The 20,519-nt window shown below is 44.2% G+C and overlaps 1 protein-coding gene across 4 annotated transcripts in view; it reads left to right on the forward strand.

Moving 5' to 3' along the window:
* The first annotated feature begins 222 nt into the window (after positions 1 to 222).
* AFAP1 (actin filament associated protein 1) overlaps positions 223 to 20,519 on the forward strand; it is a 62,678-nt gene continuing 42,381 nt past the window's right edge. For all 4 annotated transcript variants that reach the window (XM_056862246.1, XM_056862248.1, XM_056862247.1 and 1 more), the window contains exons 1-5: positions 223 to 349; positions 7,948 to 8,045; positions 12,817 to 12,925; positions 14,275 to 14,486; positions 16,109 to 16,288. In XM_056862246.1, coding sequence (XP_056718224.1) covers positions 223 to 349; positions 7,948 to 8,045; positions 12,817 to 12,925; positions 14,275 to 14,486; positions 16,109 to 16,288 — 726 coding nt within the window. The remainder of the gene's footprint in view (positions 350 to 7,947; positions 8,046 to 12,816; positions 12,926 to 14,274; positions 14,487 to 16,108; positions 16,289 to 20,519) is intronic.

Consider the following 20,519-nt stretch of genomic DNA (forward strand, 5'->3'; position numbering starts at 1 on the left):
CGAGTTCGATCGGAGCACCATCCCTACTCAAGGGGGAAGCAGAAGTCCAAAATGGCTCTAAAAGGCAACAGGCTTGTCAGATGTTAAAAAGCACAGTTTTAATAAGCGAAAGCCGCTTCCTTTTCTACTTCTGGCTGGGCTATCTGTTTTGAACTATACTTTTAGATTTGGTTTAATTACTTATTTTGGTTTAATTAATTATTTGGTTTAATTATTTCAGACATGGAAGAGTTAATAGTCGAACTGCAACTGTTCCTTGAACTTCTGGACCACGAATACCTAACCTCCACAGTCAGGGAGAAAAAGGCAGTTTTAACAAACATCCTTCTGAGGATACAATCGTCCAAAGGTCAGTGTGAGATGGATATTATTTGCATGTAGCATGGAACGAAGGGGAAATGTTCTTTCTTTTTGCACAGTTCTTATTTTTTGCTTCGTTCAGGGCTGCTTGGTCTTCCTTGGTACTTGTCCACCTATCACTCCGTTGTGTCATAGCAAGCTGTGGTATTGATTTTATTTATTTAAAACATTTTTATGCCGCCTTTCTACCCATCTGAGGGTCCCCGAGGCAACAAACCATTTTAAAGAATTAAGACAAGATTTTAAAATACATAATACAAAAGCAATTAAAAACAACAGCATACACCGGGGTCCCCACTCATTCTCAGCTTGTGGGCGCGTTTGGAATTCTGACCCGGCATGGTGGGATCAACGACAAAATGGCTGCCACAAAATGGCTGCCTCAGGAGGCGGAGCCAGCCACGAAATGATTGCTACGGCTTAACTTCAGTAACACAGAGTAGATCCTTGTGCTGTGGTGGCAGCTGTTGCCAAAGCAACAGTTTTAAAAATCTGCATAGCCAATCAGAAGCCTTGCTGGGCAAATGCCTTACCTGGCCCCACCCACTTCCTAAAATCTCCTGGCGGGCACCAGAAAAGATGTTGGTGGGTGCCATGGGGCCTTGGGCACCACGTTGGGAACCCTTGACGTATACAATTAAAACGCGTTTACAAGAAGTAGGATCTTGGTTGGAGAACGAACAAGATCCCAACACTTCAAGCACGGTTAGATAAGTCCCTGGAATATATCACTATGGCGCACTTAACAGATTATTTGAAAGATACTACACGAGAACAGAATCACGAGAGGTGGAGACCCTTTTATGAATTTATGAAAAACACCAGACAAAAGATCCAATCGAATTAAACCATTACAAGGTTAAAAATATGGAGGATGTTACAAACAGGGGTAGTGAATGTTAGATATTAACATAATGATATGTAAATAATATCATTTTTCCTTTCCCTATTTTTCCCTTCACTCTACAAGGTGGTAGTGCTAGATATACTAAAACTGCACAATATTTATGTATTTATTTATTTCTACATTTTCCCTACGTTTACTTCCCCACCCCTTTCCTTCTGTATTCCGCTTATAATTCAAAATCAATAAAAAATATTTATATAAAAAAAAGAAGTAGGATCTTGGAATTAACACCATATGAAACAGGTACCGTATATACTCGAGTATAAGCCGACCCGAATATAAGCCGAGGCACCTAATTTTACCCCAACAAACTGGGAAAATTGAATGACTCGAGTATAAGCCGAGGGTGGGGAAAGGGGGGGAATTATATTCTGAGCAATGGTGAAAGGGGGGGGGGGAATGGAGCAAAAAAAAAAAAGGGTTGAGGACCACTGCACTGGATGGTCTGTCTCTCTCTCACACACACACACGCATTACCTTCGCATAGGTATCCAGCCAGCCCCCAGATGAAGTCGGTGGAGTAGTGGCAGAAGGTGGGCTTGGTGAGGGTGACCTGCCTGATGCCGTGGCCGGGCGCGCTCCCACGTGGCGGCGGCGCCGTCTGTGGCGGCTTGGCGGATGATGGGGTGGGCAGCGAACGGCTCTTGCTGCCCCTGGCCGGCAGCAGGCTGGACACTGGGCTGGCGCTGCGGCTGCTGCCCGGCGCAGAACAGGGTGCTCCGTCTGCCATGCCACTTCTCCTCCTCCTTCCCCCCCCTCAGAGGCGCCCTCCTTTCTCTGTGTGTGGGGGGGAGATGCCGGGGAGAAGCCGCGGAGACTTCTCCCTGGATCGTGCCCGGGTGTTTGCGTGTGTGTGTGTAGGGGGGGGGAGAAGCCATGGAGACTTCTCCCCGGATTGCGCCCGGCCGCCCCAGCAGCCGGGTGCTTGCGTGTGTGTGTATGGGGGGGGGGGGGAGAAGCCGTGGAGACTTCTCCCTGGATCGTGCCCAGGTGCTTGCATTTGTGTGTATGGGGGGGGGGGAGAAGCCATGGAGACTTCTCCCCGGATTGCGCCCGGCCGCCCCAGCAGCTGGGTGCTTGCGTGTGTGTGTATGGGGGGGGGGGGGGAGAAGCCGTAGAGACTTCTCCTCGGATCGTGCCCAGCCACGCGAGACTTCTGCCGCGTTCCCAAAAGAAACTTCCTCAGTTTCAGATTACCGTATATACTCCTCGAGTATATATGGTAAGTGTTCAACTGCTGGTGGAAGACAATGATTGAGGGGGGCAGAGGATCTCCCTGTGGAGTGACTGCCACAATTTTGGTACCACAACTGAGAAGACTCTCGGGTTGCCATCCATCTAGCCTCAGAGGGTGAGGGCACCTAAAGAAGGGCCCCTTAAGGACTACAGTGGCCAGGTAGGTTCATACAGGATTTGGTGGTCCTCAAGGTATGTTGGACCCAAACTATATAGGGCTTTTCATTCTAGTCTTGTCTCCTCCCAAACATGAGGGGAGGGACTGGTAGGACAGTGGGGGTGGGGTGTGTGTGCTGTAGCTGTCCCCTGAGTAGAAATGGACCAAGGTATTCCGTCACCCCAAGACAGGTGCACCTATTGCCTCCTGAAGTGGTGGCTGTGTGAGCCCAGAAGGGGACAGGTGTACCTTGCTCCAGGTGACATAATACCTTGCATCGGCCCCTATGAAGAGTGAGTGTAGCATAGTGGTTCAGAGAACAGAACTGGGAGTTTTCCCAGATCGCAGCACCACAAACTCGTTTAGGCGAGCCACTTCTAGCCTCAGTTTCCCATGTGCATTATGGGAGTAAAACTGCAGGGTTTGTTAGTAAGGTTGACAGAGGTAACATTTGTGAATACCCTTAGTCCTTCATGAGTTTGCATTGTTGGGTTATCTCTGTCAAGTTAGCTTAATAGAATTTATTCCAGCTTAAGCTTTTGTGAGTCAGAGCTGTCTTCATGAAGGTCACCTCTGTCTCAGGAAAGCTATGCTGGAGTAAATGTTGTTAATCTCTAAGGTGCCAGTGGACTGTTTCATTCTGCTGAACAGGACAGTTTTCAACTCTTGTAGAATGCTGACAAAGATGGTGCATTGTGAATCTCTCTTGGAAGGGAGACACAGCACATCTGTTGACCACACATTGCACCGTCTCTTGTAGCTGTCCTCCATACATTAGATGTGGGGGCATGTGCCCAGTGAATGATGATGGTCAGGTAGGTTTATACAGGAGGCGGTGACCCCTAAGACATCTAGGACTGAGACTGTTGGGATCTTTGGAGGTCCAGCACTTTGAACCGGGCCTAGAACTCCACCCAGCTGGCAACCTCTTTAGGTAGAAGATAAGGCTGCACCGTGTTCAAGGTGGGAGCCAAAGAAATGTCTATGTAAGATCCTTTGACGAAACATATAGTGAAATGCGTAGGGATCTAGAAGATCAAATAAGCTCTTCAGGTGAAAGTCAGTAACTATGTTAGCATTTAGCAACGTCTAGAAGAAAAGCAGAAGAAGAATTAGTTTTTATGCACTGCTTTTCTCTACCTTAAGGAGTCTCTCAAAGCAGCTTACAATCACCTTCCTTTCTCCCTCTACAACAGGCACTTTGTGAGGTAGGTGGGGCTGAGAGAATTCAGACAGAACTGTGACTAGCCCAAGGTCACCCAGCAGACTTCATGTGGAGGAGTACAAAAACAAATCAAACCCAGTTCTCTAGATTAGAGTCTGCCGCTCTTAACCACAACACCATGCTGGCTCTCTAAGAAACCTTTTTTCCCCCTTTCCTTTTATCCCTTAGAAGCTCCTTGATCAATTGATCTTGAGCAGCATATATCTAGTGTTGGAGGGATATAAGGACTGAAACAAATCTTGCCACTGACAATGTAGCCTTGGGGTCCCTGTCGCTTAGTAAAAAAGGCATTATGTCAGTCACAGAGGCATTGGATTTGTATATTAAAAGGGGGGAAATATAGTGCGATCGAAGTTCCTCGTAAAAGCGGCATTCCAAAAGGGCATGGGCTAATGAGTCAATAGAGCCAGAAGAGCAAGGGCAGATCCTGTCTGAGTATGGTATATTCAGAATTCTGCCCTGCATTGCCATAGAAGGGTTAGCATTCAATCTAGCCAAGCAAAAAGCTCTACAAAGACGAGGAGTTGTCAGATAATATGTACAGGCAGGCAGACCACGTGGAGGGGGTATTCTGAAGAACTGGGATGAACAAACGCGACGAGCACGAAAAGTAGTGCTGTTATAATCGAGCTCTTTAATGCACTTTTTAATTTTGGTAAAAGCTTCAGTTTTCCCAAGATCTAATAAAATATCCTGCGAGAAGCCCAACAATGACAGTTTCTCATCTAAGATTTTTTTGCCATGAGGATTTAAAAGGGTCATGCTTCAGAGACGCTAGGAACCCCTCAGTGCTAAAGCACAGTTTAAGGTGTAGTTTAAAGGCGGCCAACCACGCCCTAGCTTCAGGTGACATTTGGCCAAACTCGGAACGAAGAGTAACGCCAGCAACACATCGAGGGGCATTTAGGAGTTTTCGTAAGAACTGAAGCAGTGGACGATCTATAGATTCATTGATGACAGTTATCCAGATGGCAACACCAAAGAGGATAATTGGGGTAATTTTCAGGTTAAAAACCTGAATAGCTCCTGGAATATACAATGTACTTCCAAATTCTTGATGGGTAGCACTGTTTGTCTGACCACATCAAGAGCCATCAAGAGACAAGACTGGGGCATAAGATTTCATAGGCCAGAGTTGACATCATCAAAGGGCGGGCTCTAGCCCACCAATCCTAAATTTGTTAGAATTTAATTGACCACAGACTTTGTTGTTTTTATGTATGGTGTGTACCAATTCCTGATTGTCAAGTACAGTATTTTCAGCATATATTGGAACAGTTGTTCTAATTATCTGAGTTTGTAATAATTATGATTTTTTTTGCATTTTGTAGCTGACTCTGTCTTTAAAACTAATGTTGTCTTGAAATCTCAAAAGCCATATTGTTCTCCACGTTTGTTCCTTGTATCCCTGCCTCAAATTCATTGCCAAATTTGGAAATGAAATAGGAAAGGAAGTTTGAAAATCACCAGTTGTTAAAATTAGTACCTTTACTCACGAAGAGACTTTGCAATATGAGACAGTTCTCTCCCATCTGTGAAATAAAGTATTTCTGTCCCTTTTAATCATAATAATTATGTTGAAAAAAATTGTAATCCTGAGTCTGCTTGATCAAGTGTCTTTAACTCTGAAAATCTCCTGTTGCCGGACAGGAATGTCTCCGTGAAAGTGTTACACTTCCCTGTCCTGAGTCTCTTTTTCTTTCTTTGGAGCTAGTTTTATCCCCTCTGCTCTCTGGACTTGCATTTCCCAACTATTTTCTCAGCCTAGTAAACGTGAGGTTGTTGACCTCTTTGGAGAATTTCTCTTTCTAGTTATTGAGTCAGCTGTCTTCTTGGACTTCCTCTGGGAGTTGAGTAGACCTCATTTAACCACCCTAGCCTATTTGTAGGAGTAGCTGTGCTTTGTTTTGTAAAAGATTTGAGTGCTTTCAGTTCACATCCTATATCTCGGCTTGCAAGGACAAGAGATTACTGGGAAACTACAGCCTTTCGCCTCAGAGAGAGGCCCCTGTGATGCCCCCTCCCCCAAAGAATTGTGTCAGCCAAGGGCTGCTTCAGGGAGCTTTCAAGCCCACTGTTACATTTGCAGCCATTACACCAATCTCCATCGTCATCTCAGACCTTTTTGCATGCCTAGCAACCAACACACATTAAGGAGAAGCTGCCATTGTGCCTGTAAAGTCATCACCCTGGGGGACACATCTGCCTTAATAGTCTTGCTATAGAGCACACAAGAAGTAGTATCACATAGCAGTATGAACCTCACAGGTACAAGACTCAGAATCTTGGAGACATGTGTCTTAAGAACATAAGAAAATCCCTGCTGGATCAGACCAAGTCCCATCAAGTCCAGCGGTCTGTTCACACTGGCCAACCAGGTGCCTCTAGGAAGCCCCACAGACAAGACTATGTTTACAGGGTGGTGTCATTGCCTTCCCCAGTCATCTACACTTTACCACCAGCAAGCTGGGTACTCATTTTTCCGACCTCAGAAGGATGGAAGGCTGAGTCAACCTTGAGCCGGCTACCTGAAACCGACTTCCGTCGGAATCGAACTCAGGTCATGAGCAGAGCTTTGGACTGCAGTACTGCAGCTTACCACTCTCTTTGAACCTGGCCACCGGTGCCGCCCATTTCCTCTCACTTCAGTGAGAACAGCACTCACCTGGCCTCGCTCCCCAGTCCTCTCCTCTGAGCAAAGAGAGTCCTCTTGCCCAGACTCTTCTCAGGTCTGGTGAGCTGGTTGGTCTTCCAGGTGAGCAGTCTTTAGGATGCAGCCAAACTAGAACTTCCCCACTGTTCCAGTCTCCCCCTATTTGAGATCTGTGACTACTGTGCCATGACGCAAAGGTAAACTGGGCTTTGGAGGGGCTGTTCCTCCTTGGCCGTACTCTCCTCCACCATTTTTAAAAAAATTTTAATCCACCTTTCCACCCAATTTGGGATCCCCAAGGTGGCGAACAATAAAAACATCAAAACAAGATTAAAACAATTATAAATATGTAAAAACAAAACTCATAAATAAACATGTGAACAAGAGAAGGGTCAATTAGAATCAACAAGGGAATGTTAGACAAAAAAAGGCTTCACCAACTGGTGGAGGAGAGTGATAATAAGGGGACAGATGAATCTCCCTGGGGAGATAATTCCATTATTTTGGTGCCATGACCGAGAAGGCCCTGTTCCCAGGTTGCCACCCAAGTAACCTCAGATGGCAGGAGGGCCTTCAAAGATGACCGTAGTGGTTGGGTAGAGTCATATGGGAGTATGTAGCCCTTAATGTATGTGTGCCCCAAACTGTACCAGCACCTTGATTTTTGGTCTGGAAGCAAATTGGGCATCATTGTAGGTGGGACAAGTAATGTGGTCCCTATAACCCCTTCCAACCAGTTCCAGCTACAGCATTCTGCACCAGTTATAGCTTCTGAACACTCTTCAAGGGCAATCCTCTGCAGAGTGCCTTACACTAATGTAATCTAGATGGTACCAGAACATGCACCGCTGTTCTTTTTTGCACAGGAAAGGATGAAGTGGGCTCACCAGCCAAAACTGGCAAAAGGAGCTCCTGGCCACTGGTGCCAGCTGCTTTTCCAGCTGTTGGCTTGGGTCTGGCAGTCCTCCCCTGGGTTACAAACCTGCTTCTCTTGGGATAGTGTAACCACACCCAGAACTACGTTTGAGTCCGCCACTCTTAAGAACCGGGTTTGATTCCCCACTCCTCCATATGAGCGGCGGACTCTAATCTGGTGAACTGGGTTCGATTCCCCATTCCTCCACATGAAGCCTGCTGAGTGACCTTGGGCTAGTCACAGTTCCCACAGAGCTCTCTCAGCCTCACCTACCTCTCAAGGTGCCTGTGAGGGGGTGGGAAGGTGATGGATTGTGAGCTGTTTTGAGACTCCTTACAGTAGAGAAAAGCAGGGTATAAAAATCAACTCTTCTTCTTTTCTGAATTCTGAAAAAGTTCAGAGGTTGTCAGACTTGTGAGCTGATATTGTGGCGGAGAATGCTCTTTCTGTTGAGTGCTCTCTAGGTTAAATAACTTGGTTTCATTTTCTTTAGATTTTGAAATAAAAGAAAATGTCCAGAAACAAGAGGTGACTAATAACTTACCTGCCCCTCCTCAGATGCCTCTGCCAGAGATCCCTCAGCAATGGCTGGTGAGTGTCTTCTAACTATGAACCTAGATCTCTTTCCCCACTTTCTTCAGTCTAGAGTTCGGAAAACCACTTACCGTATATACTCGAGTATAAGCTGAGTTTTTTGCCATGATTTTTGGCTTTAAAAACTCACCTCAGCTTATACTTGGGTCAATATGGTAATTCGCCTGTCGGGCCCTCTCCCAGCGTGCTCCCGCCGGCCAGCTGATGGGCGGGCTGTCCCGCCTTCTCCCCCCACCCCACCCGATCGCACTTTCTGCGTGGCGGCGGCGGCTTCTTCCCACTCCACCCCACCCAATCGCGCCTTTTGCGTGATAGTCGCGCCTTCTGCGCGGCGGCGGTTTCTTCACCCCCCACCCCACCTTCTGCGAGGCGGCGGCGGTTTCTGCCCCCCCACCTCCCCCACCCCCCCACCTCCCCCGGGCCGGTCCTCCCGCTTGCCAGCTGACCCTGCGGGACCTCCTGCGCTCAGGGAGGGGGCCACCGCCTGCCTGCGCGCCTGGAGCCCGGTCAGGTAAACCCGCAGGGGGGGGAGGGGGTGCATTTCCCCCTCGGCTTATACGTGGGTGCCTAATTTTTCCCCATTTTTGGGGTGAAATTAGGCATCTTGGCTGATACTCGGGTCGGCTTATACCCGAGTATATACGGTAACCAGTTTATGTATTTAAATTTGTAGCTTGCCTCATCAAAAAGACTGAAGTACATAATGTTTAAATCCCACAGTGTGTTGTTAAAGTACTATTAAAATCACACCCATTATATATATATATATAAAAAAGCCAGTTTCCAAAAACAAAGCCAGAAAATAAAACACATCAAATACAAATAATTAAAGATTAAAATCTGGGTTCTGAATCTTGATACCATTGTCCTTGTACTGGATATGTCTACAGACCCCTTTGTTTCATCTTTACAATGATCATGCAAATGCAATCTTGGGCTGTATCAACAGAGGTATAATGTCCAGATCACTTTCCGTTTTATCATGTTTTGACTGGCTAAGTGCCACAAATAAATTATCCAGATCACACGAAGTGATGATATCGCTTTACTCTGCTCTGATTAGACCTCACCTAGAGTATTGTGTTCAGTTTTGTGCACTGCAATTTAAGAAGGATGTAGACAAGCTGGAACGTGTCCAGAGGAGGGCAACAAAGACAGTGAGGGTTCAGGAGACCAAGTCCTATGAGGAAAGATTGAAGAAGCTGTGTACATTTAGCCTGAAGAGGAGAAGACTGAGAGGTGATATGATAACCATCTTCCAGTACTTGAAGGGCTGTCATATAGAGGAGGGTGCCGAGTTGTTTTCTGTTGCCCCTGAAGGTCGGACCAAAACCAGTGGGTTGAAATTAAATCGAAAGAGTTTCTGTCTAGACATTAGGAAGAATTTTCTAACAGTTAGAGCGATTCCTCAGTGGAACAGGCTTCCTCGGGAGGTGGTAAGCACTCCTTCCCTGGAGGTTTTAAGAAGAGATTAGATGGCCATCTGTCAGCAATACTGATTCTAGGACCTTAAGCAGATGATGAGAGGGAGGGCATTTTGGCCATCATCTGGCCATGGAGTAGGGGTCACTTGGGGTGTGGGGAGGAGGTAGTTGTGAATTTCCTGCATTGTGCAGGGGTTGGACTAGATGGCCCTGGTGGTCCCTTCCAACTCTATAATTCATAACGTATGTTAGTCTAAAATTTCCTTGAGGTTTAACTGTGATCCAGCATTTGTGAACGACAACTGTTTCTGTACCGGGTAACTAAGTAGTGCTTTCCCCACAAAAGCCTGTTCATTATATTATGAGCCATATTTTTTCTTCCACACTTCTTTGTTTGATGTAATAATTTGACTCTTCGACTTTAAAGAATCACACACCAGGTTCATGCTTAACTAGAACTGAAATGGCATGTTGAATGGTCTCCAGCTTATGCTTGAGTGTTCTTTGAATATTTTATATGTGTATTTGATTATACTCAGTGCTACTTGGTTCCAGTGCTTGATCTTTTGTGGCATTTGATACTTGAAGTGCAATAGTGTGTGATATTTGACAATAATGTTGATAGATCATCATTATTTTCAAATGTTCTACCCTCAGGTAACATTTTGCACATTAATATCTGCCAAGGTACCTCTGTGTTTCTGCTTATTGCAGAGAATTCCACAGCATGTTCTTGGATGCTTGGAAGTCTTAAAACTTGCTGATACCCACTGTAAACTAAGAACATGCCCTAGAACATGTTTAATCTCCCCTGGAGTGGGTAGACGTTCTTTGAGGTGTTTTTCCCATGAAAGCGCTCTTGATAAGCTTCCAAAAATTCTGAAATTCTCCAGAAAATAGTGTGAAAATGCATATCATACTTAATGTATTGGCAGGCATCCAATAGTATCTAATGTTAGATAGATTTGATAGTTCACAAGTAATGATTTTATAAAATCTCTGAAGCCGTTCATAGCCATTCATAGATGCCATGATAATTAATATTTAAAAGTTGGCAACCTGAAATTCAGTCTTGGAAGCTTACCAAAAAAAATCACATGTGCCATCACATGTGGAAATAATCCGTTTTTTCTTTCTATCCAATGCCAGCCTAATCTTTAGAATGCTGTAATACTACTGAGAAATCAGTTGTTTTTAGTAGGCTTTAGTAGATTTTATCCATTGTAGTAATGCTGTTAAAGCAGCTAGATGGTGATATATTTGGGGTCACCATTCATCTTTCCAAGATATTTTGCCGGATAACCTTCAAGCACCATCTTGGATCATAGCAGATGGTTTGGTGGCCTACGAGTTCTGCTGATGGGCCTCTGTGTAGTTAATGTTTATGTTAAACATGGTATTTCTCTGGGGGAAGACAGCTCTTCACAGTTATTTGTATTCATTACTCTGGAAGAGTCTTTTTGGAACCGGTGAAATTATTTACAAACAAACGATGTGATCTAACCAAAGTCAAGTGCAGCTTGTTTTACAAACATTAACAAAATACACAAAACGTGTAAAGCTACATTATCTTGGAATGTTGCATTCCAGTGCCTAAAAATTCCTTTCCAAAATACATACGGTATTCTCCTCTAGATGCTGTTCTTTTAAGTGAACATAATTAATCCATTTATTCATAATAGTAATACCCCAGACCCTGCAACACCAATTTCCTAAACTTCTTCCAGTTCTGATCATTTATATCTGCAATTAAATGATTTAGAAGCAGTTCAGTGTCACATTTATAGACATTACAGGAAAAACTTTAATCTCTCTGTTCCTAGAACTTTGTTACTCTTTAAATTACAAATAATTTGCTTAAACTCATCAGAGCTGATGTGAAACTGGTCAACCTTCTGTTGACATAATTTAAGGGTTTAAAGAACCTTGTGTTTATCCAAAATAAAACAAAAATCAAATGGGACCATAAAGATTTACAAAATTTATTCCAGCATAAGCTTTTGTAAGTTGGCACAAACTTCATCAGATTCATGGGAACATACATCAATTAGGCTGAAGCTTTTATCTTCAAAACAGAACAGCAGGATGGGGGGAGCGGAGGAGGGAAGATGTTACAAACAGAGGGCACTTTAAAACCAGACCTAATAAAAAGAGCAGTCAGTTCACTCCGAGTAGGTGAGCAGCGCCCCCAACCATTACTACATGAGCAAAAGAGGATTAACATAAAATTTCAGCCAAGATAAGCGGATGCAGTAGGAAGTCACAGGCGGTTATGCAAGATATAAGCATTTTTTAGTGAGTGAGGAATCCCAAATTCCTCTTAAGAACTGGTGTGTGTTTGAGAGATAGAGAAATAGTCTTGAACTTGTTAATGAATTCTAATTCAGCAGTTTAGCACTAGAATCTTCCTTTGAAGTTCTGAGAACAGTAACTTTTAGATCAGCAACAGAATGCCTTGGAAGACTACCCACTGGCTTCTGGATATTGTGATTTTTGATGTCAAGCTTGTGTCCATTTATTCAGACTGGACCTGTTTGTCCACTGTAGAGGTAGACAGACATTGTTGGCACAAGAGGGCACATACTACATTGGAGGAAGAGCGAGTGGATGAGCCAGAAGTGGCAGAGCGGAAGGACAAAGTTGTGGTCTCGGTGTGGTACCCAGTCTGGTTCTTGAGTTTGTGACTGTCAGATGGCAGGGTTGCCACCTGCACGGTCCCTACGTTTTTTAGATCTGGTGCGCCATCACTTTAGGTTTTAGAATGTTATTGCTGGTTTTATTATCGAATTTTATATTGGTTGGATTTATATTGGCTGTTCTATTTTAAAATGATGTCACCCGCCCTGAGCCAGCTTGCTGGGGAGGGCGGGCTATAAGTCGATAAATAAATAAATGAAATGGTCCATGGTTGTATGCAAGAAGTTGAGTTATCCTTTTCAGTTATCAATCCAATCATCCTTTCTGAATGGATTGATGACTTTTTGATTGGTTCTTTCCTTGAAAGCTTTCCCCAACACCATCCCTCCTTTTCCGTTGCTTGAACTCTCAGTATTAACTTAGCTACATTGAGTTGACACTTCAGGCATTCGATGAAGTGAACTCTGACTTACTGATGCTTGTGCTGGAATAAATTTTGTTGATCTTGAAGGTTCTGCTGGACTGCTGCATAATTTAATCTCGAGGATGCGTTGTTGTCCATCACAGTAACAAAAGCAGGCACAGAAGAGTTAATGTCCCTTTAGGGTTTCCTTAAACAAGACCTGAATGCAGAATAAAACAGTATTTCTTATTATACTTTTATTTTTGTCTGTTGGGTTTAATGACTCCCCCTCCTTTGTATTTAGCCGCCAGATAGTGGTCCTCCACCATTACCTTCTTCATCCCTTCCTGAAGGTTACTATGAGGAGGCCGTGCCCCTCAGTCCGGGAAAGGCTCCTGAGTACATCACATCCAGTAAGTTAAATATATATTAAGAGAGTGCAAATAAAGTTGACTTTTATGGCTCTTACAGTACAATTGGGAAATCACAAGTTTAAATCTTTGGCTCAAATTATTTCTTCAGGCCTGTCTTGGTCTTGCCAAGTTGACTCTGTCATGTATTTGTGGTTGGTCGTAACAGAACACGGAACTCTTACAAAATGAGAAATTAAGATTGATCTTGGTGGGAATAGTGATAGATTTCTGCTCGTTGAAAAGAAAAAGGGCAAATCTATTGCTTTTATAAATTGGCTGATGCATTCTAAACACAAGTACAGCATAGTTTAAATTAGTAAGATCTAGGATGGAGTCCTATGCACATGTTCTTGGGAATAAGCATCACGGAATGAACTAGGGACTTAATCCTCAAAAAACATGCCCAGGTTTGGGTTGTAAGGCTGGGTAAACAGATTTTTTTTTAAATGTACCTTACCCTGGGCATGCCACACCTTTTCATGTACAGAATGATTTTGGCACAGGATACTTTCAAGCAAGCAGTTTCCTGCACACTTTTTGGGAAGCTACAATTTTTAGTGAGGACAGATGGCTATCTAAACATTTGAACCAACTCTTTTCCGAGTAAATGGGATTTGTGTTTAGGCCAAAGTGGCTTTGTGGTTTTTGTTCATGACTTCAGTTGTTATTTCTGACCATGGAATCATATTAGATTATTTGTAGTGTAAAAATTTGCTGCAATACTTGTAATACTGTATTATAATATATAATGAACTAATGGAGTTAATGCTATTGATCAGTTAGTCTGCTGGTATTAATTAGGAAGTAATTCCTTTGTTTCCAGTAGACATAGGATAACTTAGAACACGTATAAGGGAGGGGCTGTAACTCAGGGGATGATAGAGTTGCCAACCTCCAGGTGGTAGCTGGAGATCTCCTGCTATTACAACTGATCTCCAGCTGATGGGGATCAGTTCCCCTTGAGAAAATGGCCGCTTTGGCAATTGGACTCCATGGCATTGAAGTCCCTCCCCTCTCCAAGCCCTGCCCTCCTCAGGCTTTGCCCCCAAAATCTCCAGGTATTTCCCAGCCCAGAGCTGGCAACCCTAGGGGTGGAGCATCTATTTGGTATGCGAAAGTTTCCTGGTTCAATCCCCAGCATCTCCTGTTGAAAGGATCTGTTAGTAGGTGATGTGGAGAGCTGCTGCCATTCTGAGTAAACAATTCTGATCTTTATGGACCGATGGTCTGATTCAGGATAAGGCAGCTTCATGTGTAATCATTTTGTTTCAAAAAAAAGTTTTGTGGTGTGTGTGTGTTCTCTAAGACCTAGTATCTTAATAGTACTTTTTATCTTGTTTTGCCTCAAGATTATGATTCAGATGCTATGAGCAGCTCTTACGAATCTTATGATGAAGAGGATGAGGATGGGAAAGGGAAAAAAATGAGACACCAATGGCCATCCGAGGAGGCATCTATGGACCTGGTGAAGGATGCGAAAATCTGTGCCTTCCTTTTAAGAAAGAAGCGATTCGGACAGTGGACTAAACTTCTGTGTGTGATCAAGGAAAACAAACTCCTGGTAACTGCTCTTTCCGATACTTTTTATGGTAATGCTGTTCGTAACCTAATCAGGGCCAGATCTGCACTTGGAAGACCACAGTGGAGGTTGAGTCACTCCACCTGTCTTGCTGAATTGCTGCATTTTGACTGGGTTGATTTGCTTCTGGTCATGAATGGTCTGCGCTGAAGGTTCAAGAGCAAACATCTCTGGGATGCGCTGAAATGTTTTTTGAACCCTCCCACAATTCTTAGTTCTTTTTGTGCTGGATCATAGGCTTGGTAGACTGTTGAATCAGCATCTTATTTGTTTGAAATAGTTGGTCTTGCCGGTGTTCTGGCAAAAAGTGCCCCCCCCCATCACAGAGCCACTAAGATTTGCCTGTGTGCTGATGTCACTTGAGGCATATGAAGCCAGTGGTTCATTGGTGGTGTGAAAAGGGTATGTTTTTGCCAATCAACGGAAAGAAGATTTGAAACAACAAAGGATGTCAGTTCAGCAACCCATTTCACCTGCAAAAAGGCTCAATTTAGAGTGTTTTTGCTACTGCTCTGAAGGTACTCAGTATGGGAAGAGGTAGCTCTTTGGCGGCAGAGTAGATGCTAAACAAATGGCAGCTCAAAATGGAATTGTACTCAGATATGTTCATCCTCTTCCTCTTTCCAATGCCCCCCCCCCTATGTTTGATAGAGGAAACATTTGTGAAATACGTTCTTACCAAAATCCCCCCCCCCCCGATTTGCCTCAGCTTTCACAGCTCAACAGGGTTAGAACTCACCAGAAAGTAAGCTGGCTGTTCAAGTCCCAGCGAAATGGAATAGGAATGTTGTAGTTTTCTTGGATCAGACCAAGGGCCATCAAGTCCAGCAGTCTGTTCACATAGTGGCCAACCAGGTGCTTCTAGGAAGCCCACAAACAAGACGACTGCAGCAGCATTATCCTGCCTGTGCTCCACAGCACCTAATAAAATAGGCATGCTCCTCTCATACTGGAGAGAATAGGTAAGCATCATGACTAGTATTCATTTTGACTAGTGTAGCCATGGATAGACCTCTCCTCCATGAACCACTCCATGTCCACTCCCCTCTTAAAGCCTTCCAAGTTGGTAGTCATCATCACATCCTGGGGCACGGAGTTCCACAATTCAACTATGCGTTGTGTGAAGAAATACTTCCTTTCTGTCTGAATCATCATGGGAAATAGGTACAGCAAATTACATGAGTCAGCAATGTCTTCTTCCCCACCAAGCAATCCCTCACACCACCCCTTGGAATAAATGATGGCTGCTTCTAGTTTTCTCTATAAGATATTTTGTGGGAAATAGATGTTATGTGCAAAAAATTAAAATTCCTCCCTGAATCATTGAAAGATAGGCTTCCCATCTGTTTCGGTTTGTGTGAGGCTAAGTTAGTGTCCTGTTTGATTAATTAATTATGAAGTCTGTAGCCTCCATTTTTGTTATTGTATTGTTATTTTAAAATACCGTAATATCGTCTCACAGTTTTATCAACACTAACACCAGTGATTTTTGATCACTAGAAAGGTGATGATGATGATGATGGATACAGGTAGGTTTTGTTGGTTTAAAACTAGGAAATTTTCTTCAAGGTTCTCAGAGCTGTCTGTACTTTTTTTCCCTTTAGTGCTATAAGAGTTCCAAGGATCAGCAACCCCAAATGGAACTGTTGTTGAATGGCTGCAGTATTACATATATCCCCAAGGACAGCAAAAAGAAGAAGCATGAGCTGAAAATCACTCACCAAGGCCAGGATGCTCTAGTTCTCGCGGTACAAAGCAAAGAACAGGCTGACCAATGGCTGAAGGTATAGCCCCTGCCGTTCTGGTTGGGTGCCCTTTCTGAACCTGCTTACCATCGGGGAAACAATGATTTTTTAAAAAAATGGAACCTTAAATTTTAAAAAATATTTTTTATTTTAATCATACGTACAATACAAACCAAAACGTATTACAACACATAATACGTATACATAATACAATACATAAACACTACATAGGCAGACTTGAAATCTACAACAAATTGATAATAGACTTTTCTCTGGGTGGACGTAACCAATTTTGTTCCCATCATATAGTCTTCCATATAATTGACTGTACTAGTTTAGTCACATTATACATATACTGCTTAATATAAGATTCTTCACTCACATGATTATATAACTGGCAGCCCATTCCTGAGGGGGAGTTCTAGGCCCGTGGCTGGAGGCAGCGCAGCCACGCTGCCTCCAAAGGAGGTTTCGCACCCCCCCACACACTGAAGCCAAAACCTTGCCCTTACTTGCATGACCCGTGGAACTGCTCCATAGGGTTCCACTGGGCTACACCACCGCAAAAGGTGACATAAGTGCCGGTAAGGGCAAAGAGGGCATTCCCGGGCCAAAAGGGCTTAGGAGGCCACCTAAACACTGCTTCTCCCCTGGACCAACCCGGGAACGCCCCTGGGGAGGACACTGGCGTGAGGCTATGTCAGTGTCCCTGGGTGGCGCTGCCACGGCAGCACCAGGAGGATGGCATGTGCTCTCCACTGCCATTATCCATGCCACCCTGGGCGGCGTAAGTGGCACTGGTGCTGGTACAGGGGACCCAAACACTGGCACAGCCCCTTCCTGGCCTCCTAAAGACTTTCGTCCTTTTGACTTAGGATTGGGCTGTTATTCTGACACAATAATTAAGCTTAAATATGCTGTCTCATTTATAGTCTATTATTAATTAATCAGTAACAATAACTGAGTTTCAATATACTCTTTTTGCTTGATATAACCTTGTGACTAAACGTTTTCATTTCATTTTTAAAAGATATATGCGCTATATAATTTCAGGGTTTTTTAAAAACTCTTCACTGGGTCGTCTGTTTACATAATTTGTCAACTTGGCCATCACTGCGTACTCTGCTAAATTTTCCTTCCAGTCTTCAGTGTCTGGACAATCTTCTGTTTTCTATTTTGAGGCAGTCACCACTCCTGCAGCCGTAATAATATACCTGAACAATTCTTCCATGGATTTTTCAATAACTGGTGATAAAATTCCTAACAGCATAGTTTTTGAGTCCATGGCAAATTTAATTTTTAGAATCTTTTGCATTTCATTATGGACTTCACTCTAGAATTTCTTTCAACTTCTTGCACGACCACGAAATCTTAAATTTTGATGACTTGTATGCAGTTTTGATCACTGTCCCCCAAATCATAGAACGATGTTTCAGAATTTAGGCCTCTAATCAGCCCCGCTCTTCTAAGCGGTATGAGATGTCACTGGTGGTTCTGGGTCCTGTATCTTCTTTTTTCCTTCCTTTTCATTTACTTTTCGTTTCCAGCTTCACCTCCTCCCCCATTTTCAGATCTTTTCATTAAAGTAAAACAAGTTTCTTTATAAAATAAAAGGTAAAATTATTTGTATTTCAATGAATGTAAACACCGTGAATCTAGTTCAGCTAAAGTAAAGTAAACCTGAAGGACTGTCTCCTCCCAGCTGCCGATTAACAAGCCCTGCTCTCTGTGCCTCTGCTTTCAGGGGAGAGGTGGATGGCAACCAGTGATGGGGCTTTTTTTGTAGTGGCCCCTTGCTTGTGGAATGGTGTTCCCCATGAGGCTCCCCTGGTCCCTGTGTTGCTTTCTTTTAGGCACCAGACGAAAATGCTTCTGTTCACCCAGGCTTTTAATTAGGGACTTTTATCTTATCAGCATTTTAATGGTCTGCTCTGTTTTATGGGTAGTTTTTATGTTGCATATTTCTAATGTCTTGTGCTTTTTTAATGGCTTGTATTACTGTGGTTTTTAATTGTAAGCCACCTTGAGCGGCACTCTGAATTGGTAGCATAGACATACTATAAATGAATAAATCATTTGAGACCCATTGAAAGCAACGGAGACTTCATGGCAACTAATCCATTCCTTTCAGTGGGACTTATGCATGACTAAGTTCAACTACATCAGGACCAATATGTTGTACGGTGCTGTTGTCTGGTACTTCATACATCTGTACTGAGGCAGTGGTACCCACCGGCATTATATTTAATTATTTATTGCATTTTTATCATGTCCTTCATCCAAGGACCTCAGGGTGGTAGACATGGTTTATTTATTGTATTTATTTCATTTGTACTCCTCCATCTTTCTCGCCAGTGGGAAGCCGAAGCGGCTTACATGGTTCTCTTTTCCTCCGCGGTTCTTCACTCCTGTATTGTATCCTCACAAGAGTCCTGTGAAGTAGGTTAGGGTGAGTGAGAATGACTGGCCCCAGGTCACCCAGTAAGTATCTTGATGAGTGGGGATTTGAACTCAGGTCTCTCTAGTTCCAATTCAGCAGTGTGACCACGACACCACGCTGGTTCCTGCCTAATGCAGGCAGTCCTCTGTGGAGTCCAAAATTCTGAAAACCAGTTCCAGGCTGACCAAATACAATGGACTGGGAGTTAAATTTCAGGTACTTGAAATTTACCTGAATTTTGGAGGGATGAAGTCTGTGGTTCTAATCCATTCAAGCTCTTTTTGCACTGCTGTAGTCAGTTTGCTGCTAATTGGTAAGGTTGCGCTTCAGACTGGTTTCTCACTAAGCAGGAGTCTTGTGGCACCAGCAGTTTTTTTCTTCTAAAAAGACAAATGCGATTTCCCGCTCTGAAGGAAGGGCATCTTGATCTTTGGGTGTTTCTCGCCCATTGCTAGGGGTAGGCAGGACTTAACTAACAACTTCCTGTCTTCTGGGCGAGGAACGCCTCCACTTCCAGTTCTTCTCCTGCTTTCGCTGGGGTAGAGCGCGTGCAGCCATAGCTGCAATCTAGCATAGATAGAGAAGTGGATTAGGTTTTCCTTTACCCTATTTTCATATCCAGCCGTTCTCCCTCCTTCCCTCCCTCTTGTCTGGGTACATTTGTAGCTATTTTTAGCTCCCGGCTCGGCTGACTAACAGCTGAGACGCGGGAGAAACCGTGGCAAACAAAATGGCTGCCGGAACAGATGCATCGGAGGAGATTGAGCTCCTTTCCGATGCAGACCAAGAGTTGTCCCTTAAATCGGCTCCCGCCGCTAGCCGCCATGGCGGGCTATCGGAGAGGGAGTCAGGGAAGACTTTGCCGCCTTCTGGCACAGCCGGAAAAACGTCTAAGAAATAAAACTAATGGCGGGAAGAAAAACGGCAGCCGCAAGCGCCCGTTTAAGCAGAGTTCCGCTTCGACCTCTAAGGTCCCCGCCGGATCCTCTGCGGCGCCTTCGAATGGGGAGCCCAAGAAGTCGTTGGAGGGTAACGTATTTCCTCCTTCTGAAGAGGGGGGCCCTCTAAGAACCCTACCTTTGAGCCAAGTGCATGATATGATTGAGGGATCCATGGAAAGGCAATTCCAGAGGCTGCAGGCTCTTATCCTTGCCCTCCAACAGAGTTACCCTCATCAAGGCTTGTTCCAACCTTATTCACAGGGGTGCCCACTCAGTTTGGCTTCTTCCCCTAGGTCCTTGACCATTTCTGAACCCATCCAGGAGGAGCCTGGCTGCAGCCAAAGCACCCCCTCTAGGCAGTGGCTTACTAAGGCAGCCATGAAAGCAGGGCCATTTACTCAAGTGCAGTTCAATAGGGATGACTGCTCCCTTGCAGATAGGGCCTCTGTAGCCGATGATAAAGAGGAGGGAGAATTCGTGTCAGACGAAGAACTCCCTGTTATGCAGGAACAGCAGCCCAGGCTGTTCTGTCCTGATGATTTTCAAGGTCTTCTAGCCAAGGCTCTGTTTGCGTTAGACTTATCTGAGGAAGCTGATGCTTCGGAAGAATCTAAACCTAAATCCAGACGCAAAGGTTCTAAGGAATACTTTCCCCAATGTGATGTTCAAACTATTAAGATTCCCTTACCGGAATACTTTGAGAAGGTTATTAGGGCGGAATGGGATAAAGCCCTCCATAATAAGCAGTTATCTGGCAGTGCCAAGAAACTGTATGAGATGGCTTCATATGCTATGGATATGCTGGAGTTGCCCATGGTAAATGCTCCTATCTCCGCCCTTCAATCCTCTGACCTCCTAGCAGAGGATGGAGTGGGATTTATTAAAGATC

Source organism: Euleptes europaea, chromosome 17 (assembly GCF_029931775.1).
Source record: "Euleptes europaea isolate rEulEur1 chromosome 17, rEulEur1.hap1, whole genome shotgun sequence".
NCBI lineage: Eukaryota > Metazoa > Chordata > Lepidosauria > Squamata > Sphaerodactylidae > Euleptes > Euleptes europaea.